Below are 24,405 nucleotides of genomic sequence, written 5' to 3' on the forward strand. Positions count from 1 at the left end.
GCAACAAGTAATACGAATGCAATAAGTGCTACATAGGCGTTACTTCAAGCAATTAGCCTTTTGGCATAATAAAGTAGCTACAGTAGCCTTAATTAAATTATAATTATCAACAAGTTGCAAACCCTCGATCTGTGTGCTGAATCCTCAGATATCCTCAGAGACAGCGTATAGATTACGGCTATAACCAGTAATATCTAAGTGCCTCTTTGTATACTCCTAATGCTTCCGTACAGTAATAACATTTATCTTTATATTATGATTTCCCTAAGTATATTGTGATATATATTGCTTGTTAAAAATATTTTTTGTTGTTAGCCATGAAATGTATTTGTAGACGACTGAAATCGCTTTAACTTGTTCAACACATCTGTGGGGGTTTTCTCTGTCATAACAAAAAGGCATACTTGAACATAGATATCTATCTTTAGAGATTACACCAAACATATTTCCTTATTTATTATTTATTGCAAATTACGTCCTTTTGCTCTTGCACTACAAATGGAATGACACCATATAGAACACATTACATGTGAATGCATGAAATCTGAAAATATGGCACTGCCAAATCATACTTTTATCAAACTCTCCAATGATCAAATTTGGACCAAAATCTAAACATAAAAACACAAACCTCAAATGTGAAATTGGTATGCTATCGCCACAGCCTAAATCTGCCTATGTCTATGTCTGCTCTGCTCCTGTGGTTCAATGTACTGAAACTGAGGCTTAAAACAAATTCATCGAAATTAAAAAACTCCACATACAACTGATCTACTTATTTCCATTCATCAATTGATACTGTTCACAGTAGTATAGTGTGGTAGTGGAAAACGGTTAGGCTCACAAAGCCTAATTAGGCAATATCTATAGAGAGCTTGGCTGGAGATACCACGGGCAGTAGCAGTTTCAACAGATAAACTGAACTCAGCAACTGGTCCACACAACAGCTTTGAATCAGATGATTGTAGTCAAAAAGCAACACTGTACAATGTATAAGTTAACATTCAAGGTCCTCCAGTGCAGGGAATACAGTAAATTGAACTGTATTAATAAGGGGAAGCTGGGATTTCATGGCACAGTTGGGAACATGGAGAAAACCATGCACAAACACATATCAACCTCCTGGATTTATATGTTTGACACATTTCATACTGCAGTGAAACAAAGTTAAGACAACGGAAATTCTGCCAGAAGCACAAAGGCAGAAAAAACAAAACAAATTAGTCTACAAAAACCACAAACAAATTAACTCCACAAAGCCACCGCCTTAAAGCACTGGAGTCATTAGTCAGTGTCCTCCCAACATGATGTGGGACAATTTAAATAAGATCAAGATAAAAAAGAACTCCTGTTGCTTAAAGTGACATCTCATCATGACTATGCTGGTCTTTCTTTCAAGCAATGCAACAATCTTGCAAATCAAATAAAGCAATTTTTGACCAGCCATATTAAATCATACATAAACATCCATTGGAATGGCAAAAAAAGTGGGAAATGAATAATCATTGAACACTCTGTTCCCCTATATGTGCTTTGCTCAACACTTAAGTCTTGCTAAAATAACTTCATGATTGTCTGTTTCAAGTGGGGCACACAAACATACATACTTAAGACGATAAACATTTAAATACATTGCAAAAATGGCTTGATGGAAACTGGAGGTAGAAGAGAAATCCGATGCAAGTAGCGAGAAGAGAAAAAAGTTAATCAGCTGGTTGTAACAGTAAGTTTACTATCTTCTATCTAAACTCCACTTAATGATTTTCTTCTGACATACATCATAATAAACATAGACATGATTTACTTTGCTAAGTTTACATCTCAACACTGAACTTGACCAGATTTCACCCAAAAATGTCTTTGATATGAGGTGCAACTAACTTGCATCACAAAACACAGTATGATGACTTCATTAGGTGTTAACATAGACCACAAGTAAAAAGTTAAGCTAAGTTGTTTGAAATCAACAATCTTTCCAGAAAAAGTCACAGCAATCACAGTTTCATTTAATAGCAGAATAAAAGTAAGGCATAAGCTAAACATGTAAGGCCAAAATTATAATGTGAGACTGATCATTTAGAAGCATGTCTAGCTAATTCTTATTTATTTTTTTAAACCAGCCCAAGGTAAAGCCGTGCAGGCATTTTAATCTTAATAAAGGCAAACGAAGAAGAGATAAATAAGCTAAAGTTTTTGTGGTAACAACAAGGCATTTATCAGCAGATTAAGTGCTAACTAGAGGAAGCTCTCAACATTCGATTTGAGATTGCAGCTGTCTACGCAGAGTGAGTGTGCGGCGATGGAGCTGCTGCATCTGTTGCATGCGGTCTCGCTGGCGAGCCAGGTTCTGGGGCATGGGGTAGTGCTGGCAACCATAAAGACAATGGTACGGGATGCGGACGTGGCAGGCCGCGGCCCGGCACCGTGGCTGAGGCAATGGTGGCAGCAGCATCCAGCGCTTCTTCTCAGCGCAGTAACGGTAGGCCTCCTTGCGGTACTGCTTGTCCATGTTGTTGCAGTTTCTCCATCCGCCAATGATGAATATGTCTTCACCCAGGTAGCAAACAGCAGCCCCTTCCATGCTGAGGACCTCTGGAGGGAGGCTGTGGAGGATGTCGTCAGAGATGTTCCTGCTTATTTTCTGCTGTGCGGCCTCAGCTGTTACCTTATAGCTCTTCGCGCAGCAAGAAGCTGTGTGGTAGAAGTTGGTTGAAGCGACAGCCATTTGAAAACTACAGTAATTGTCGATCAGCGGTAAGGAGTCCACTTCCTGCCACTTGTGACTCTCTGTGTCGTAGCAGGTGGTCACGGTGCTCAGTCCGTCCTCATTGTCCATGTCTACGGGAGTCCTGGCCATCACGTATATGTAGCGGTCCTCTATGCTCACTGTTTTTACATCTCGTAGTATCTTCGGTGCTGGCTCCAGATTGTGCCACTCGTCCTGCTCAGGCTCGTAGACAGTAACATCCTTAAAGCCTGGACTGAAGTTACCATGACCACCGATGCTGTACAGTAAGTCTTTGACACACGTTAGGCCGAAGGAGTGCTTGCGAGTGGTTAAGCTGCTGACCTGCTCCCAGGTGTTGAGGTTGGGGTTGAAGCGCTCCACCGTCTTGGCGAAGCCTGGCTCCATTGAGCCTGCCACATAAACATGGCCGTCAGTGACGGCAATGGCATGTCCGTCAAGGTGGTTGTGAATGTGTGGCAGGTTTACCCAACGGTCCTCAGCAACAAAGTAGCCCACGCACTCGCTCAAATAGTCTCCACCTTCCGATACACCACCCACTACCATGATTACATCCATGTTCTGGCCAAGACGAGGCTGCATTGCTGCATTGTAAGAGGCACAGAGCTCTAAATCAGCTGACTGGTGGAGGTTCTCGAAGTGAACAGCGTGGACCTCAAGGGCATCAGACACCAGCTGCTGACATGCTGCATTGTTTGCCACAAAGGGCTCCTTTCTCACTACCCGCGTCAGGTAGGTAGGAGAAATCTGAGGAAGTCTTAAAAGTCTGAACAGCTCCTCGAAATGCTTCCCTCTCTCCTCTGCATTTTGGTACACCCATTTTACTATGGCCTCAAACAACTCCTCTTCGGAATCCACAGTGATGCCCGTGTCCGACAGCCAGTCCCGCACCAGGTGAAACGGTAGCGTGAAGAATTCCTCGTTGCAGATAATTTTGTGGAAGTTTCTTCGAATGGTCTTGGCGGCTCCCTGGGCCAGCCGGTCCAAGGTGTACATGTGGGCGAGGCTGTGTACGGCTACACAGTTCGATAAGTTCAACTTCTCCATCAGAAACTCTCCACAGAAGATCTTCAGCTCCACCAACAGGAACCTGTGTGAACATGACGTAGTTAACAGACGGTCAGTCATTTACAGTATAAAAAGAGAGTTTGGACGAGACAGAATGAACTAAAGAGGAAGGAACAAAAGCCTGCATTCTGTACACTGAAACATTAGTTTCCCTTGTCCCTATGTATTGGATTACTTGCAATGAAACATAGTACCTTTGTGCTTGTTAAAGTCAGCATACTTTTGGGTCTAACATAAAGTGTCCCATTAAGCTGTGACAGTGTGAAAGTGAGCCAACATACAGAAAATACCAGGACCCTGAAACTGAGGCAGCTGTAATTTGTCAACTTTATTATTCACACCAGTGCCGTTAAAATGTCATATTAGTATTCCTCAATACAAATATTGAGGAATACAAATAGATAGTTAGTCTGCCTGATTAGACCTTTGCCCAGGTTGTAGGATGAGCATGTCTATGATGGGAATTATGTGAATCCTCCCAAGTCTCTCCTCTCTGTCTAGAATAACTGCCTTTCTATGTTTCTCTGATCTGATAAAGAAAGCTGTGCAGAAAGATATCAATCGTTCAGCGCTATCACTGCTCTTTCACAGAGGGCTGTAAAATGACAAGTAATGTTTTCTCGGATTTCAGCAGGGTGCACAAAAAGTATAGAGAGATTTCAATTTAATACGTGTGTGACGATCATACCGGCCAAATTATGAAACAATGATGGAAAACAGATACCCGGGTTTAAGGAGGAAGCTGGTCCTAAAGGGGAATGTAAATGTGGAAATAATCTAGTTCTTCCAGATGTGGTGAGTCATTGTGTCTATTGCTACCCCTACAATTTAATTCTAATAATAAAAAGGAGCATCTACCATTGTTTATTTTCAAAATGTATATACGTTGCACCAAGATGATTCACCAACGTCCATGTTTAAACAAAGAGTGAAGGTAAAAGTTGTCCCACTTTAACAGGTGCAGCAACACAGGAGGATATAGGGAGTTGTTAATCAAGCACACCCTAATCAGGCCTGAAAAATAGGTCTAGTGAAAACAGCTGAGTGAGCAAATCCTGGATGGGTTAGGCCCTCAAAAAAAAGCATAACTTGCAAATAAGAGATTCACCTTTTTACAGTTACGGCTCATTATGGTAATAGTCCAGTTATTTTAGCCAATTTGTTTAGTTCATGCCAAATATCACAAAGACTATTGTTAAAGAGTGCCAAGCTCGACAGGTGTGTGAACTTAAAACAAGTCACACCTGCTGGTGCAATGAGGACACGGATAAGGTGTGGCTCATCTACCAGGTAAAACCAAAAGGGAGGATGTATGGTTAAAATGTTTACCTGTCAGCAAGCTCCAACACCTCATGCACACTGGCAGTGGTTACCCTGATGTGTCCCGTGTACATGAACTGTATGATGCTCTCCACAGTGTCTGGATCGGGTCCCGTTTCCGAGCTCCATTCTTTCAGCTCCACTCTCCCCGACACAGACTCTGAAAACTGTCCGCCCAGCAGCAGCGTGAAGTACTCGGACGCCGCGGACAACACGGAGCGGTGCGCGGTTAAGGTTTGGACCCTCTCCTCCCCATCTCCACCTCCACCTCCATCTCCACCTCCACCTCCATCCCTGGAGCTGAACACCAACGTGACGTCGCAGAACAACCCCGACTTCCTCTGCTCGTTCTGCCTGCGGGAGAGCTCCGAGCAGTGGGCCGAGCAGGTGAACTCCTCGGCCTCCTCCGGTTCACCTTCACCTGTAAGCGCTCCCTGCTCACCTCCACCTGCAGCAGCACCTCCTCCACCTCCTCCACTGCTGCTGCGGTCCTCCGGCGCTTCTACTGCCGCTGCTGCTGCCATACCGCAGCGGGGGAGAGTGTGAGGCAAATGGAAGCTGTGGACTATCTTAGGGAATAACTCATATGCATATAAAACACACGCAAATAGACATTCAAAAACGGACATGCATGCATGCGTTCAGGCTTGTTGTTGGTAAAAAAAAAAAAAAAAAAAAAAAAAAAAAACCAGGAGTGCTCACTTCCGTCTTTTTTTTTTTGTCTAAATGTACTGGTGAGTCAATGGGAGGCTCTAATATCCAGATATAACGACCTATACCCCGGACGCATATACAGAAAAGTACGCCTTTTTTTTTTTTTTTTTTTTTGTTGTGACGCACTTACACGTTTTGCTTTTTCAGCAAAATCTAACTTTGTTGGAAAAAAAAAAAAAAAAAAAAAAAAAAAAAGAAGCGCATGCGTGATGTGAATGTGATCCTATGAGAAGACAAACGTCAGCTTAACACCTGATACCAGGGGAAACTAAAATCATACATATTATCATTCAGTGTCTGTCATTCATTTCTATCGGTTCAATATTTCAAATTGTCATTCTCTACCTTTTTTGTTTTAGACATGTTCATTTCAGTTTTGACTTTAGTCTGAAGTCACTATCCTTATTGTATTAATAAAAGTTGCAAATTATTTACATCCTGATTCAATTACAATATTTACTTTTTTCTATTTTAAATTCATGCAGTATTTCTACTCTTGAAATAATATTACATTACATTACAGTCATTACATTACAGTCATTTAGCAGACGCTTTTATCCAAAGCGACTTACAGGAAGTGTATTCAACATAGGTATTCAAGAGAACTACTAGTCACCAGAAGTCATAAGTGCATCTCCTTTCTTAAACAAGCATCTTAAAGCATAAACCAGAGCAAAAGTACAGTGCAGAGGCAAATTACTACGAAAACAATAATTGCAACAGACTAATACGAATACAATAAGTGCTACAAACTACTACGAATAGGATAAGTGCAGTAGTATTACCTATGTGCATTGATCTGGGTGATTACTCAAATCATTGAACCAGTTGGTCATTTGTTATTATTTTCCCACAGAAGACAAGGATTGAACTAACATCTCATAATTTTACAAAAGCACAATTCTTCAAAGTTTGTTGATGGAAATGGGGGGGCTTCAGTACGGTCTATTCAAAGAGCACTTCTTAACCTATAATAGATTTAGACATAAACTTCAGCCATAATGAAAAGTAAAACAATAAGTTCTTTATTATTATACTACCATTTGCAGCATATTACAAAAAAACAAAGCATTTTTTTCACAGTTAAATAAAAACAGCAAAAACAAAGCGCAAACACAGCAGGCCGTACAGTGGGCAGTTACAAAGCGGTTTTTTTTTTTTGGTAACAAGTCTTAAGTATAGTTGGACAATTATTATACAAAGCTTTTTTATTATCCATTTTATGTGTAATCATTTCCCCAAGTGAAGTAAACGCTTTTCATGGTCCCTCACCAGAAGACTCAAGTGCTCATTCATGAAACATTTTGTTTGTCCCCTTTTGATAAATCTACATTTTACAAAAGTAGTTTAATTCATACTTTGTGTGAAAGACCTGAACAACTCAAAACTGAATCTAACGTACAATAGTTGCTAAATTCCAACTATTCTAGTCTGGTCTGCTACCTAGTCTGGTTGTTTTAGGAAAGGCAATATCGGAGTGACACTTAAATCACCATATGTTTGTTTAATCTGTTTGTCTGCTGTTTTTAAGATAAGCTCTGTAATGTCAACCATTTGGAACAATTTGTGTCTGTTTTTTAGAACATCTAACAAAGATGACCATTCCTAAAAATAAATGTGGTTTATCTTGTGATGACAACAATCTTTCTCAATAGGATTGAATCTTGGAGAAGGAATTTAAAACAGACATTATTTTCTAATGTTTAAACTATACTGGCAATACTCGGAAAGCCAGGGAGCATAATTAAGCACACTGTCGTGTGGCGTAAAAAGGCAAATGCTTATTAATTTATTTTTTTTGGAATAGTATCAAAAACATGTTATATTGTTGACAAACTTGACAGCAGCTGTTACTGCAGGTTACCTAATCAGACTCTGTAATGCAGGAGTCCAGTTTGAAATGTGCTTTGAATCCTGCCCATTTTTTAAAGTACCAATAGATTTTGTGCTTTAGCAACTACTGTAGTTTGGTTTGGGTCTGTGGTCAAAACTGAATAAGTAACAACTCAGAATTTAAATTATTTTCCCAAAACTAAATCTGCAAATATACTTGCCCTTTTTCTCAGTAAAAACTACTTCCATTTCCCAGACTCACCCTGCCCCGTTTTCCCAAGGCCACTGTTGTCATACCCGGAGAGTACATATACATTAAGTGAGATGTGTAATGCTGCCAGACTCATCTGGGCAGTCACATCTGTTAGCGTGTTCCATTCTGTAATGTGGGGATTACATGGACATATGTTCAGGAAGCACATAGGAGATGTCATCCCAGGGGTGGCGGTACAAACCCTGTTTCAGCCTCTTCTGGTCCAGGTAATGTCCTAATGCAAGACAGACACTAGTTAGACATCTTGTTTTAATAATACTTTGAAACTTATTGTTGCAGCTCCATCTGATTGGGACTCACCAATAAAGCCCATACTACGTCCAAGGACAAAAATCCCGTTTAGTGCACCGATCTCCACAAACTCGTCAGCCTCGTCTCTGGAACCAGTTCAACATTCATGTGAGAAACAATACTGGACAGTGTGCTTGCTATCAATCCAGAAAACAGACAATGGACTTTTGGCATCTATATTTTTGGGGGTTTTATAAAACACAAATACATTTGTAAGCAGAAATGTGTTTATTAATGTGTTTATCAACATCTATAACTCCTCCTGTTTTTCTGACAGTCAATGAATGACAATATGGTAAAACACAGCTGTAACAATTTAAAATGTGTTACCGTGTGAAGCCACCGCACGTCCTAAGCAGGTCCACAAAGGCAACACCAATGAAACCGTCTACATTGAGAATCAGGTTTGGTTTCTGAAAATAAAAGTTAATCAATTTATCTAAAAGGTCAGCGGAATACATGTAAGCCAACTAATTTGCCAAAATTAACATAAAATCAAGGGAGAAAGAATTATCATGTTTTTTATGTCACTTTTTGCAATGAAAATTCATATAACAAGTACCTTGGAGGTGGTGATCTTCTCTACGTCTAGGGCGTAGTCGAGTACGTGGGTGGAGGGGAAATGCTGCTTAACAAAGTCCTTCAGAATCTGCACCCGCATGTCTGGGTTGTTGATCTGAAAGAAGAGACAAACTTTTTGTTTCTTGTAATTAACGCTCCTTACTGTAAGGTATGACAATATTTTTATTCTAATCTAATGAAGAATTATCCAGAGATGTGACCTTAGAAATTGTCCATTATAATCTAAAAATGTCATCATTAATGAATCTGAATAGTGTAACTCTAGGTAGTGGTAAAAGCTGAGCACTGCCTACTGATTTGACTCTGTGTCCGATGCCCATGATCAGCTTGCCATCCTTCTTCATCTTGTTGACAAACTCCATGGGCAGCATGCCACTGTCAAACGCCTTGCTGAACTGCTTTGCGGCTGCATCCAGAGCACCTCCAAAACGGTCCCCCTGGAATTTATGAATAAAATCATGTTTCAGTACAGAAACAATAGGTTTAGACACATGGTCAGAGTGGGCAGTAAAAGACAAGATAAGTTAATATGTTTAATGTTTTTTTCCCATTTTTTTCTGGCAAAAGATGGTGGCAGAGTGTAAGTGCGTGTGAGCAGTACTGACGATGGTGAGCAGGCCGGAGGTGAGGCTTGAGATAAGGTCCTTGCCAGCGCGAGCACAGACGATGGTGTTGTGTGCACCAGAGACGGCAGGCCCGTGATCAGCAGTCACCATCAGGCACATCTCAATGAACTGGCAGGCATATCGCGGCAACCTAAACAGAAACACAGCTCAGCTTATTTCACCGACAATGTTTTTGTACTAAAGTTAACCAGCCAACGCTTCTTTTCGCTGTCATCTAGTTTTCATACAGACCTGCGTTGGAACCAAAGCAAGCCCAGCACTCCTCCTAAACCCATCTCCTCTTTAAAGACCTCAGTGATGGGCATGCCAGCGTAGATGAGCTCCTGGCCACGCTCGTCACAGATGCTCGTCATGAATGAGGCCGGCTTACGGATCAGACCCAACTCCTAGAGGAAATCCAGGGAAGAGTAAAACAGATAAAAGATGGGTTCTAACACACAGGAAATAAACACAGAGTGAAAATGTCTGCACAGTGTGAATGAGGGATCACACATTTTGTCCACCATAGGACACTGAATAAGTACATTTTTCAACTGTTAAGAGTCTCACTCCGTTTATACCAAGATGGCAATTCTGTAAAACAAATTGACCTCATCATATATATGTTTGTTTGTGTCATGGGTTTATGCTATAACATGAATATAAGCCAATACATATAGTTACTGGCCATAAAATTCAATTATCACTTATAACTGATACATTTCCTTAAAAATGATGTGCTCCAAATTGTTACCATACAATATATGAAGACCATTTAGTTCTTCAGAGGCTAAGACAGATGCTGTTGAGGTTTACTAAGGAGTTATGATGAAGTTTCGTACCCTGGCCCAAGAGTAATCCATAGGCACTGTTGGGGGAGGCACCTCCTGGGCAGGAATGATGGTACCATTGGACACCAGTTCATCATAAACGTTCCTGTTACCCATTAAACCCAAAATATCATTAAAAATATTCAAAAAACAATTAAATGAGAAACTCTGGTATGACTGATGTATTTCTCACTTGATGACATCCCCCAGCTCATCAAAGCTCTTTGGTACATAAGCGCCAGCGTCCCTCAGAGCCTGGTTCTTGGCTACTGCCGTTTCTGAAGCCTGGTTGGCACAGGCACCTGCATGGCCGAACTGAACCTGAAGATAGAAGTGACAGGTTGAGCTAATTACATGGTAACTACGACAACAACAAAATCCAAAGCAACAAAGCCACCAAACCTCTGAAGCAAACATGGTGGCGCAGGTTCCAATACACCAGCACACAACAGGCTTGGTTATCCTGCCCTCTGTGATGCCTTGGCAGATCTTGTATTCCTCTGTACCTCCGATCTAGGTTGCAAGAGTAAAAGAAATGTTAAAAATGGGTAAATTGTATTAAATACATATGAAGTAAATTAAATAACAATCAACATTACGCTGATGTTAATCTGAAAATGTAAACATTCTTGGAGCTACTCCCACCTCTCCCAGCACTATTATCATCTTAACGCCTGAAGTGTCCTGGTAACGTAGGACATGGTCCATGAAGGTGGAGCCTGGATATCTGGATAAAGAGAAGAGAACACAAAAAGTTAAAAAGTCTGTCAGATGACAATATGTTTCTGTGGAGCAAGGATAAATTATCTCAAAATGAATGGTTTTACAACAGGCTTCAACTGGACAGCTGTCTCTCACTCATCAAATATTTGCAAATAAGTTGTTGCACCTGTCTCCTCCGATGGCAACACCTTCATAGACGCCGTCTGTGGTGCGGGAGACTATGTTGTTGAGCTCGTTGGACATACCCCCGGACCGAGACACATATGCCACGCTGCCAGGGCGATAGAGTTTGGAAGCCAGGATGTTGTCCAGCATGCCACCTGTGTTGCCGATCTTAAAACAGCCGGGCTTGATGCCACCAACCTGGGAGACAGAAAATAATGGGTATCAAATTAATTTATGTGAGCTAGTTGAAATTGATCATTTTCTGCTTACACACATTTATACACTCTCAAACAGACACAATAACAGCTACATTTACAGTCTACTGCAGTACTTTGAAAGAGTATCTTTTTTAATAATCTCTGTTGGTGAGATATGGCTTCATACCGTAGCCGGGCCGATGATAGTGACACCTTTCTCATCAGCCATCTTGATTATCTTCCTTGTCTGAGCCTCAGGAATGCCCTCAGCTATGATAGCGATGGTGTGAATCTGAAAACACAATAAGATAAAAGAGCCGACTTTCAGGTGCGTCTTAATCTTACAAGTTTATGCAGTGATGTATGGGCTTATATGTAAACATATTTTACACCGTGTCTTTCTACCTGTGGGTGCTGCATGACCTCCATAGTGCTGTCGAAGGCTGAGCGCAGTGAAGCAAAGCTGATCAGGACGTCCACCTCAGTGTGCTTCTTCATGGCATCGGCCATGTTCTTATAGACCGGCACCAGGATCTCTTTGTGGCCCCAGTAAAACTTCTGCTTGTGATCCCCACTGAGCAACACAGAAATGTGGGGTACAATAATATATATAATAAAACATTTTTTTTTTCAATTCATCAAGAGCAGTCTGATTTGCATCACTGATATAACATATTTCCTCTCTGTGTATGTCCTTGGGCATATTTTTGTGATTGCGATAGTGTCGCTAACACAATCAGGAAACTTTACAGATGTGTAGTTAACATAAAAATGAAGGTAGAGATTTAAGATTGGTTTGGTCTGACCAAGTGGTGCTGGAATTAGGCAGGTAGGAATTGGGGAAGGGGCTAAAAAAAACAAAAAACTAATGTCTGCAGTGAAACACTATTTAGGACAATGTGTTGTAACACTGTTAAGATGATCAGTGGAATACCAAGTCTTGTAAGTCAACTCATTTCAGACAAACTTTAGATCTTGGGGAACCTACGTGAAGGGGTAGACCATGGCTGCCACAGAGGGTTCATCCCGGGAGCACACGTAGTCGAAGTCCATCATGCCTTGCACGGCCCTTGTCTGCATGCCCCAGACTATGGCCTTGGTTTGTTTTCTGAACAGTGTGTTGGGTTTGGCTAAAAACACAAGATGGCAGAAAGATATAGAGAGTCAAGTTAGAGCTGGAAAGAAAAATAAAATCACCACAGGTTAGAGGAGGGGCTCAGGCTCAGGAAAACAGCAGGATGGGGATGGTAACAGGCAGAGTACAGATAGAACTCACTCTGAGGACAGAGATACAGGAGGGAGAGAAAATAACTCCTCACCATTGCAAACACTGCTTCAAAAGGAAGGTCATGTTTCTCTTAGTTGCTGCATTAGGAATATGGCAGTTTTATTTTTACCAGTGCATTGTAATTTTGACACTGCACATCCGTTTTCAGATGACAAATGCTGCTCTTAGTTTCACCAAGTGTCACCAAGTGTCACCAAGTGACTCTGAAAATCCATTATATAATATTTAATTTTGTCCATCTCCAGGTGGAATATTTTGGGGTCTCACAATGTGTCAAATTTCAAATGGCACAGGTGGTTCTGGTAGATTTATTGGAATAGGGGACAACTTGTTTGAAGTTGGATTAAAAAAAAACTCTATCCATTCACACATGATACTAGAGTAGTGAAGATCGGTGGTTCGATCCCCAGCTCCGCTAGTCCATGCCGATGTGTCCTTGGGCAAGACACTTAACCCCAAATTGCTTTGAATTGGTATGAATAGTTAGTTAGAGTCCCGATGTCGCTCGTGCCATCAGTGTATGAAAGGGTTAACTATGACATGTAGAGTTAAAGTGCTTTCAGTGGTCTAAAGACTAGAAAAGTGCGATACAGGTACAAGTCAATTCAGCATTTGCAGTTGCACTGACTCGGATAGACAACTAGCTTAAAAAAGCTTTTTCTACTGTATGTTTGTAAAGGTTTCTGTGTGCTCTTAGAAACATCACCCTATTTGCTCATTACCAAGCAGGAATACCACACAAGCCTTGACTGTGGATGACAAAGCGGTCTACTAACAACTAAATTAATACATTTCAATGCAAGGTCCAGATAACAAAGCAAACCAGCAGACATGCAAGAAAAAATGTAGAACCTGAAAAAAGTGTCAAGTATTCTGTTTAAATAACACAATGTCAACATGTTAGTTTACAATTTGGTTTGAAGCATTCTTTTGTAAAGTCAATCACCATTCTTGCCACACATTTGTTCCTGTCCTCCCAAGTCTCTCCTCTCTGTCCAGAATCACTGCCTTCTGTGGTTCTCTGATTTGATCCAAATGAAGTTGTGCACAATGCTATCAATTGTTCAGCACAATCACTGCCTCTTTAACAGAGGGCTGTAAAGTGACACGTAATGTTTTACAGGGTTTCTGCAGGCTGCACCACTTCAATTTTTAACGCATGTGACGATCATACCGGCCAAAATATGGAACAATGATGGAAAATCAGTAGCGATCTTAAGACTTTTCTAGACCTGCAGATTCCCTGGGTTTACCGATGAAGCTGATCTTAAAAGGGGAAGAAAACGTTGAAATGATTGTTTTCGCCTGGCTGTGGTGGGTCATGGTTTGGTCTTGAGGTGTCCTTACAATTTAATTCAAATAATATACAAAAAAACGTCCATGGTTTGTTTTCACAATACTCTAATGTCAGACCAAGATGTAAAACAGCACCTCTTAGGGTGAGTAAGCCACCATAAGTATGCGAAAAAGAAGGACATGCTGCGGAGAAACATCAGCAAACACACAAAAATGGGAAGGCAGGGGGAAGTGGACAGAGGACGGAGAAGGCAGGAGGACAGGTTTTTCACATCCTTCCATACCTCCGCTGCAGCCTGATGAGGCTTGCGCTTCTGTGACCCCATGGGACGGGAACACAAAATGTGACAAAATGAGCACAAAAAAAAGAGAAAAGAATGAGTGCATATTTTTCTTATTCATTGAACAAGCTTCATTGCATTCTGTAAACTGTGTATCATCTCTGAAAACACTTCATAAAAAGGACACCAGAGGAAAGACCATGCAAAGCTCAGCTGCTACAGGGCATGCCTTAACTGTGAAAAGCAAAAGTCAAAGTCACAATCCAAGTCATATGTCCACAAAGCCTTTGCTGAAGGTTTTAAAAATAATATTACGTTCACTATAATAAAACTATCCCTACACAACAACACACAACTCAGTCTAAAGATGAAAAATCTATTTTAAAGATCCTTGTATTTATGAGTGTTAGCATTAGAAAACTGGTATGCTTGGTTTGTGGATTATCTATAATTCTTTCTCCTGTTTTAATTATTCCAAAAATGAAAAAATACAAATACCTAATTGCTGAGGGAATGTAATGTCCCCAATGGACTACTGAGGTGATGCAAAATGAAGGCGTCACACACACTGACACACTCCTTTCTAGATTAGGAGGGCGAGGGGCAAGAAGAAAAAGAGGCAGACCAATGTAGAGTGTGTGAGCAGGCGAGCGCAGTGTGGGCATGGCACACCTATGACTTACCCTTCCAATCGCCTGTGACCATATTCTTCAGAGGCCACAGTATAGAATGGAGAGAGTCTTAGAAAAACGAGCATGAAGAAAGACGAATGTGAGTGGACAGTTTGTGCAGCAAAACAGGAGGAGGTGGGAGAAAGAGAGAGAAAATTAAAATGCAAAATAGCAGCATTCGGAGGGAAGAAGAAATACAGGAAGCAAGGAAAAGTGAAATGGAATAAGCAGAAGTGTATGAGTATGTGGAGTGTTGCTGATAATACGCAGAAGTGAGGTGAGTGCTACGCTCTTAATCACCTGCTGGAAGACCTGCTTTAGACTTTTTAGCCGGGTTGACATCGCTAGACGTCCTGGGTTCGGAGAATGAAGCGGTCCTTGTTGCAGCTGGAGTCTGGTCAAGAAAAAACACAGAAACAAACATTTAGGTTATTCAAAGCCTTACAGATGCTTTCAATGAGACATTTTAGCAGGGAACTAACAATTTCCTTCTTAAGGTAATGTTTTTACATCTTAAGTACACTCATGCCATGTATGAGTTTATCACCAGTCAACATAGCCTTGACAGGTATGCATTTTTTTGAAAAGAACATGGAGGACCACAGTTAACAAATAAAAAGGAGGCTAAAAAGAAAATCATGTTATGCTATACAATAGAGCTAGTCAAACAACTTCCACAGTCCAAACCTTAGTGTTTGAACATGTATGACTGAATTGTATCACAAGTAAGTGAATGCACTCAAACACGTAAAACTTTTTACAAGATGTGAACAAAAGCTGTATATATTTGTGCAATCTCTAATGTCAATGCATATGTAGACAGGTATTTATTGAGCAATAATACTTTTTTTTAACTCTCAAACAGTAAAATTAGATAAGTGGATTTACAGGACCGTTTCAATGTCACCAAGTCAATATCACATGAAAATGTGGTGCCCATATTAAGCATTAAGACATCTGTAATGTGTGTAAAGGAGAGGCAGAAGACCTGCAGTCAACCCTAATTTTCCCTTAGTGGGTAACTTATTGAAAATACCACTGCACTGTTGCTGGCGTTGAGGAGGAAGTTAGCCGTATGTGCGTCCATTGGGGGCTGGTTTGGGATTGGCCGGTGGCCCAGAGCCATTCCAACAATGGCCGTCATATGGGTCTCGGTACCAAACACATGGATGGGGATACCTGTGGTCTTCCCTGCAGAAAAAGTAAAACAACTGCATTTAAAAAAAATTCGAACAATTTGACTTGGATAAAAAAAAAATGTATCATATCTCTTCCAGTCATGTGTAGTCCAATGAAATCCCCTAAAAATGGCTTGACACCAAGCGTTTCCAAAGTAACAAATGACATACTACAGTCATGCACCTCCGTTGTTCTCAGACTGGGCTCTTATTTGTGATCTTAAGCTTCATATCACTCACCTACTTCCCCCATGACCCTCAGCCCCTCCTGGTAGTTGGGCCCGCCACGTCGAACAAAGATGGTGACCTCGTGCTCCTTCAGAGGACCTTGGTAGTCTTTGATGGCCCTGACAATGCCCTGAGGAGAGAGTCAGGCAGGTCGCCAAGGTTATTCACAGACTGTGATTTCTTCAGAAATATCCGCATGGCTGTGCCAGCCAGTAAGTCAACAAAGATAAGGTACTTTAATATTTTTAGAAATAACAAAATAGTGTCTTGAAGTAAATTTTTTTAATTTTTTATTAAAAACTATGAATACGCATTTTGTTGACTAATTCACACTATGGAGGCATGTGATACCATTTAGATTTGCCATAGTTTATTTTCATAGTGTTTCAGATAAATACATTAATGTTTTTCACCTTGAATGTGGCTGCTACATTGGTGAAGTTGGCAATACTTCCTCCGATGATCAGCACTTTTCCTGTAGGATATAGAGAGAGGAGTGTTGATATGTTAAGAATATGTTCATGACTGAAATGTGACACCTCAGTAACGGTTTGGTGACAGCCATGAAGTCTATTGCTGGAAACAGTTACTGCGTGAACAGTGGCCCTGAGACACACTCAAGGAGAGCAAGCAGTCCACATTGCAGAGGAATGATCCAACGCTGGTTTCCATACTCAAAGCAAACTTGGCCTAAGCTTTTGAGCATGTTTTTGCAAACAAGCCCTAACAAAGTTTTGGCTGTACCAACCTTGTGTATGTTTCTCCCGTGTCATGAGAGAGAGGATGGTTTTAGCGTAGTCGTAGGTCTGCTGTTCACTGGGTGCGCCAGAGTACTCGCCGTAGTTAGCCAGTTCATCCACCCCGCCAAGGTCACAGATGGTGTCGCTAAAGAAGAGTGAAGTTGGACAGTTAAGTACCGTGTGCTGATTCTAGTTGGTACTTTGAGTAGCTTCTTTTAGCTATGAAGGCTCAATATAAACCTCACCTGTAGACTACTGAAGCCCCTCCTCCAGCCACCATGGTCCAGATCCTGCCACGAGGGTTCAGCAAGGTCAGCTTAAGACTGGCACCACTCTTTGCATCCAGATCAGCTATGTATGCCTCCTACAATAGACAAACGGTGGTAATAAGGACAAGGATGGAGGCACAAACCAAGAGTCAAGCTACTTATTCACTACAAGTTTAAAGTGCCCTTTAAAAGCTTGGGCTGGGACTACATTTGGTATAATTTGTTCTCAGAGGCAGTAAAAAAATAGTCTAATTACTGTTAAGGTGTGCGGACCCAAAGACATAAAAGTTAAGTACATTGAACTTTTACATTCCTTATGAATAGACTATGAAAAAGACCCATTTACTACTTTTTTATAACCCAATATACCTTAATACACACATACATAAAAACCTGCTTTATTGTACTTCAGATCTCACCTCTGGATATGCTTCTCTGCCAAAGGGTGGGGGAAACTCCACATCACCCCATTTAGCCTTGCAGATGTAATCTGCTGTGGCATCAATCTTGGCTGCCATGTCGAGGACGTACACTCCATCTTTGGTGACGACTGGTTAAGAGAATAAAAGTTAACCATTGATTACATTTTTTTATGTTTCCCTCTAATAAAGATTTTTTATTGTATTTTGATTTAATTAGCCAGTCTGTTAAAGAAGACTATGTACACATTAGTACACACATTAGTAACTTGCTCCCATGAATAAATAATGGATCCCCTCAAAGTACTTAATACATTCTCTTGATTTAATAATGCAAAAATGGAGCTGTTATAGACACATGCACAGGTAGGCTGCATGTGTCTGAAGTTATAAAAAACATACCTATAGGGTTGATCTCAAGGTAGGTGAAGTAGAGGTCCTCATATAAGTTGAAGAGGCCAACTATAAAACTGGCCAAGACTCTTTACGAAGGATAAACAAACAGATTGTTAAAATCAACATACAACAAAGCTTACTTGAAAACCACATACAATTAAAAGGAGTGTAGACCAGAGCTTGCTTTTCATACATAACATATTTTGTTGCAGAACAAATATCAGTTATATAACAGCAGATCATAATTAGCTTTCAAGAATTGAGCTTTTGGGAAACTAGTAAAACAGAAATGTTATGCTGCATAAAAGAGATCAGCATGTTCTCTGCACCCTGGGGATGGTATTTGTAAAAGGGAAACACAAAAACAAAAATCTTAAACAAATTGTTCAAGGTCACAGCCAAACGGCAAAAGACACACAAACTACACTGAAGACAGAGAAGCTCTTTGGCAGAACAATATCAGTAACAGTAACAAATAAAATCCACCAAAACCAGGTTTCTACTGACAGCGATAAGGAGGACAATAACTTTGTTTAATAATATAAAATATAGCTTGTTAACACGGTGTATTTGTGACAATAACTGGCTAAACATATGAGGAGGAGCACCTCCTGTCAAAGTCTCACTGAGGTGAATTTGAGTAAAGTGAAGTTTACTGCTGTAGATCTTTCTGTGCAGATAAAAACAAATAAAAAAAAATAAAAAAAAAAGGATGTGTCCGTACTCTTTCTTTTCATCGGGAACATGTGTGAGGAGCTTCTCCGTGACTTGGTCCTCACTCAGCTTCTCATCCACTGCGACCAGCAGCCTTTGGGCCGTGGCGTCCACATCACCCACCTCCACTCCTCCCTCGTGGTGGAAAAGCACATGGTCGCCCTCACGTGTGGCATAAATACACACATAAAACTCCTCCTCCTGGGTGGACCAGTAGAGCGTTAGTGCAAAGACAAGGATACATATACACCTTTAGTTTGCAAATAGCAGAGCATGCATTTTCACTCATTTATAGAAAGCTGACAAGCTTGTTTGTATAACATCCTGAACGTCCAGTTCCTTATTTTAAGAAAACTGACCTTCATACAGGCTAATTTAATCACACAGTAATGAGTGATAAACAATCATAACATTTAACACCATTCAGTCTCAGTTTGTTCACTTAATAAAACTGTGAGACCAACTAATCACATGGACACTGACCTAGATACAAGACATCAAATATGTTTTCTATCCTGGCCCTTAAAGTTTCATTGACCTGCTGAGGATTGCCTCTTTGTTTCCTTTGCTAGCGTGGGTCTATCTATGATAAAAGGCTACAAAAATAATCTTGAGTTGGCTTTCAAACATAAACATGATTTAGAAAGACGAAACCCAAGCTGATGAAACTAGCAGACGTTACCTGTTGGTGTTGAACAAAGGGCTCAATGAGGAAGTTCTTCAGCACACCCTTTGCCTTCCCAACCTATTAAAGACCAAACACAAACCATAAGCATGTTAGTCACTAACCTAGTTATAGACTTGATGTGGAGTATGTACATTGCGTTTTAATTTACAATGTGTTGTAATCTTTATCTGTTTATATATGCACATAGAATGGCAAATTATATTATTATCATATTAGTATTATTAGTAATAATAATAATGTTCAAGGTTCCTTGAATCTTGACATGACATTAAAAAAAACTATTGGCATGACCGTTTCTTATATTCCCTTTCTAATGGACCAGGAGTATGGCGACAGCCAGTTCTGCACATCATGTTTGTAGGTATAGTGCACCAGAATAGACCACCCTCCTCCACTTGCATTATATAACCTTTGACTTCGCAGATCTAAATATAAGCCCAAGGCCTCTGGCCCTGGACACAGCAACCTTCTACACAGAATAGGTCCATATGCTTGGGCTAATGTATACGGAGGAACTGTAACTTACATTCTCTACAGATGTTGTACAAAAGACAACATGGCAGTCATGTGATTTACTACATGGGTCAGACTGTAAGAACTCATTGTTATCTTCATTTATGACATAATTAGTAAGTTAAATCACAAAGAGGAGCAGGGGCCGTGTGCTTTACATATCTAAGAGGCATACTTATAATTTAAATGAGCCGTCTATGTTTGTAGTAATGTCCCAAATTTCTATAAGTGGGGATAAAAAAAAAAAAGCTGTATTTCAAACAGATGACAAAAGATAAAGAAACAAATAAATAACATGTATTAAAGTCCATAGATTATTAAAAGGGGTTGAACAAATTAACCCAGAAGAAAATAACATTCTTGGTGAGCTGGTACACTGGCAGAGTGAGTACTGGTTATTTATCTGAACAGATTCTAAGCAAAGTAAATTATGTTATTTTAAATGCGGGATACAGACACAGAATTGTTGGACCTTCACAAAAGATTGATTGTTCTTTGTCTGGATGACAAGACAGCCAAGTGACCAGTAAAGCTGCGTTAAGACCGACATTAGATACGTCAGTGTTGGCCTATCAAATGACATATTTCTGGTACATTACTTTGTAACAGCTTGTTTCTACTGTTTGATATGCAGAATGTCACAACAAACAACTTAATGGGAAAGTAAGATCCTTCTATAAAGTTTTATAAACAACTGTGCTGTGTTTTGGCGTCTTTGCTTTTTATCCAAACAAGACAGAGAGAGAGAGATTACTCACAGTGGTCTCTCTCATGAGGCGGGCATTTAGCCACTCCTGGACACCCTGCAGGTTCAAGTTGATGCCCACCAGTCCGAGCGTCCCACGCCGTTTGATTAGTTGATCTGGCTTTACCACGAGACGCTACAGGGAAGCAAGTGGAAGACGGATCAGCCACATATTAAACAAATGCCAGAGATAGGTATCAATGCCGGCTTGACCAACATAACTGATACCAGGCTAAAATATGATACTGGTTACACAAGATTTCCCCGTTACAAATAATATGACAAGTTCTCAATGTTACGTGTATCAAAGTAGTATTACTTGCTTGTAAACACACACACACACACGAAAATATCCTTATTTTAGCTGTATGCTAATAGCTTTAACAATCTTGATTTAATTCAAAATGGCAAACTCAGCCTCAGAGATATGTGGTATCTGCTTACGTTAATAAAATATGTTGGTGTATGATATTAATACATTGCCATAGGTAGCCTAGCTCTACTTTCTTCGAACATTTCCACAAGTACACACAAAATCATAAAAGTTACTAAATGCATTTAAATGATCAGTCACAAGCCACTGTATGGTAACGACATTATGTCCTGCAAATCATGTACACAGAGTTTCCGTGATAGACAGCCAGTAATAAGCCTCATGACTTCAATAGTCCTTTGCCAGCAGAAGAAAAATAAGCCTGTTGAATCTGTCCCAGCTGCCTCACCTCTGTCAGCAGCCATGGGTGCTCCTGTGTGAGGCGGTCCCAGTCGGTCTCAGCGGTGACACTGGCATAGAGGAAGCGGTTCTGCACGGCCGCTGAGGTGCAGATATATTTATACAAGAACTCTTTTCCTGTCTGCTCTGAGATGGCTTTCGCCGACATGGCAGCGCCAGTAAGCACAGGACCTTTGGGAGACAGAAGACAACAGTAAATTTCACAGAGCTACAACATCATCACATGTACAGTACCAGTCAAAAGTCTGGACACACCTTCTCATTCAACTACTTTGAAGAATCTAAAATATAAAACATATTCTGGTTTGTTGAGCATTTGTTTGTTTACCACATAATTCCATATGTGTTCCTTCATAGTTTGGATGTCTTCAATATTAATCTACAATGTAGAAAAATAAATAAATAAATATAAAGAAAAACGATTGAATGAGAAGGCGTGTCCAAACTTTTGACTGGTACTGTATATATTGATGGATAAAACAAACACAAAAAAACTAATTATTTTTGCATTTTGAGAACCAAGGAGCTAAAGGCAAAATATATTATGATTTTCAACCTAGATGGGGTTATTGCTCGCTATTGCACGACTGTTGAAAAATCTAATATCCTGCTAAATAAATCCAGGTTTTATGCACATGCTATGTTGGACACTGTTTAAATACCAGTATAGCACATTGAATCAATAAACAAATAACCCAGTTACGCAGTAATGATTTACAAAGCCAGTCCAACTAGCCTAAATCTAATGGCTTTCCCCTGCTTATTTTATTAGTAGTGTGCATAAAAGCTTTCAGGCGAACACAGCAAACTCCTGGAGAAAGAAGAGATTAAACATTAACAGTGCTGAGTTTTAGGGTTCTTGTATTGACTGATGATATCTCAGTAACTCTTTGTTCCAATCTTTGAAAAAAAACATCTTTCTGTACCTTCTACGTATTGTATTCTTCTATGTATTATATGTTCATCAACTGAGCTATAGATTGGTGTCACCTTACTTAGTGTCAAACTGTCATCACATACTTTTATAGAAGAGAAGGTAGTGAATATTAAAAGTGATAATTCCTTCAATCAACAAACTAGCCTTTGTATAAAGTGGATATGTGAAAAGGAGAAAACAGAAAAAAAACTAAGCCCCATGTCAGTATTCAGAGGAAAGATGTAGCAAGAGCTGAAAATGTTTAGTTGATCACCAGGAAATTGCTCTGCCACTATTGATCAATTGTTTCAATAATTTTCCCCTCAAAAAATTATGATAATCTTCTGGTTCCAGCTTCTCATACATAGAGATATGCTGTTATTATTGTGTTTTTTATATCGCTGTGAATACAGTATTTGAGTATCTTTGGGTTCTGAGCAGAGACAAGCAACATGGAGACAGCCACTGAAAAAATAAACGCTATAGTCCTGATACCCTATTATCGTTACCTTCACTTTCATGAGACATAAAGCCAAAAAGATAAGCACAAACCAAAGCCAAATCCAAATCATTTGTGGATCAAAACCAAGATTTGATCCACAAACACTGACAAGAAACTCTCTTACTACCATATCTTCCATCCAAATACATAATCCCATATTAAATAAAAAGCTACCAAGACTTGCCATTAAACATGTTTGGGAATTTCACAACAATTTGTGTATTTTTGGGGCGGAAATGTATGAAGGTTAAGATGATCCTAAACAAAAGACAAATAATTGCACTGATTGTCTTGACAGTCCTGTTTCACATATCGCTGCATGTTGTCAAACCTGCTCAGCCAACACAAAGCACAAAAATATGGTTCCAGTGTTGGGAACAGCCCAAACAGGTCCATGAACTACCTTCAAAAGAAGACAAGAAGCCAAGATAAGCAGTGAGCCTTGATGATTATGCATCCTATGTCAATCTGCCTTTGTGGAGCTGATAACATTTTATGGATGCTTTATGACAGCTTCTGAAATACTAGCACTGGCTTTATGGACACAGCTTCTGCATCAGAGTCAGTCTGTAAGATGTATATATGTATATCTAACCAGGCTAGGATTTGGCCCAGCACTCTATCCTGTCATGCTTTCAGAGCCAGATGTCCCAGTATTTAGCCAGCCCATAATCCACAGATCACGTCCATTGTTCGAGGCTATCTCGCCGTGAAACATGTGTCACTACAGGCTTCCTGAAGTGAAGGAGGTAGCAGCATCACATGGGGCCAACTAAGGGGGGGGGAGAGGGCCCCATCAAGGGGGACCACTGCTCCAGACACAGCCGCTCTGGCATCACCTTTTTCCGCCTTGTGCATGCTCCTGTACCGGGTCTACCACACCCACTCCACCAGCCTGGAGCCTCAATTTGCTACCCCAAGCGATTGGTAATCCAAGGTGCATGTATTCAAACTATGCTTCCAAGATTAAGAGCTAAGAAAGGCGATGCAGGAAACCTCTGGCAGCATGACAGGGGACTGCAGCTTTCTTTATAGCAAACACGACCTGGAAGTCCTGACCGAGGCTACTACGGTAGCCTCGGTCGCTGCAAACAGCTGCGTGCAAACTACGTTTTGAGTTAGAAATAAAAAGGTGTTTACCTTGTCAATGAACGTAGCACCTCCTCGAAGGACGTAGACACAGCCAGAGAGTCTCTACTTCTCCTTCTTCTTCTTGTTCTCGTACCAAGCTCCGTCAATTGCCACCTCACTCTTCTCGCCCTGTCGCACCATAATCTGGCGACCCATTACACGTCGTTGCCGGCTCCTGATTGGTTCAAACCGGGTCATGTGATGACGACGGCCACGCCCACAGCTTTATAATAAGAATCCACCGAAAATAAACAATGGTCCCAAAAAAAAAAAAAACTGGAAATTCTTATAATAATTTGTTTTGTATTGCATTTATAAAAAAAAAAAGTTACAAGTGCTTTACAGTAAA

At 40.4% G+C, this 24,405-nt stretch overlaps 2 protein-coding genes across 3 annotated transcripts; both read right to left on the minus strand.

The window, feature by feature from the left end:
- Positions 1-463: 463 nt before the first annotated feature.
- Positions 464-5,815, minus strand: klhl11 (kelch-like family member 11). The gene is made up of 2 exons (XM_054598799.1): positions 5,144-5,815; positions 464-3,836 (listed from the first exon to the last, which is right to left on the minus strand). Exons 1-2 carry the CDS (start codon positions 5,761-5,763, stop codon positions 2,249-2,251), a joined length of 2,208 nt encoding a protein of 735 aa, XP_054454774.1. The 5' UTR covers positions 5,764-5,815; the 3' UTR covers positions 464-2,248.
- Positions 5,816-6,852: 1,037 nt separating this feature from the next.
- aclyb (ATP citrate lyase b) lies at positions 6,853-24,203 on the minus strand. 2 transcript variants are annotated; one of them, XM_054598416.1, is made up of 29 exons: positions 24,066-24,203; positions 21,497-21,678; positions 20,788-20,910; positions 19,511-19,573; positions 18,839-19,029; positions 18,121-18,200; positions 17,719-17,849; positions 17,276-17,394; positions 17,039-17,175; positions 16,704-16,765; positions 16,303-16,420; positions 15,921-16,075; positions 15,185-15,278; positions 14,217-14,246; positions 12,337-12,478; positions 11,754-11,922; positions 11,536-11,640; positions 11,153-11,349; positions 10,909-10,990; positions 10,666-10,776; positions 10,457-10,584; positions 10,276-10,369; positions 9,686-9,840; positions 9,434-9,584; positions 9,122-9,265; positions 8,809-8,922; positions 8,577-8,659; positions 8,256-8,332; positions 6,853-8,169 (listed from the first exon to the last, which is right to left on the minus strand). In XM_054598416.1, the coding sequence occupies exons 2-29, from the start codon at positions 21,653-21,655 to the stop codon at positions 8,075-8,077; spliced, it is 3,309 nt and encodes a 1,102-aa protein (XP_054454391.1). In that variant the 5' UTR covers positions 21,656-21,678; positions 24,066-24,203; the 3' UTR covers positions 6,853-8,074. The 2 variants fall into 2 exon arrangements, with proteins under 2 accessions (XP_054454391.1, XP_054454392.1); XM_054598417.1 differs by lacking the exon at positions 14,217-14,246.
- Positions 24,204-24,405: the final 202 nt, after the last annotated feature.

The sequence above is a fragment of the Anoplopoma fimbria genome, chromosome 5 (assembly GCF_027596085.1).
Source record: "Anoplopoma fimbria isolate UVic2021 breed Golden Eagle Sablefish chromosome 5, Afim_UVic_2022, whole genome shotgun sequence".
NCBI classification, from domain to species: Eukaryota; Metazoa; Chordata; class Actinopteri; order Perciformes; family Anoplopomatidae; genus Anoplopoma; species Anoplopoma fimbria.

Coding starts and splice junctions, on each gene's coding strand:
- aclyb (XM_054598416.1), bottom strand. CDS start 21,655: ATGTCGGCGAAAGCCATCTCAGAGCAGACAGGAAAAGAGTTCTTGTAT. Junction 10,777..10,908: donor TGATAATAGTGCTGGGAGAG/GTGGGAGTAGCT, acceptor CTTGCAACCTAG/ATCGGAGGTACAGAGGAATA. Junction 8,333..8,576: donor ACGTGCGGTGGCTTCACACG/GTAACACATTTT, acceptor AACTGGTTCCAG/AGACGAGGCTGACGAGTTTG.
- klhl11 (XM_054598799.1), bottom strand. CDS start 5,763: ATGTCCGTTTTTGAATGTCTATTTGCGTGTGTTTTATATGCATATGAG. Junction 3,837..5,143: donor GTGTTGGAGCTTGCTGACAG/GTAAACATTTTA, acceptor ATGTTCACACAG/GTTCCTGTTGGTGGAGCTGA.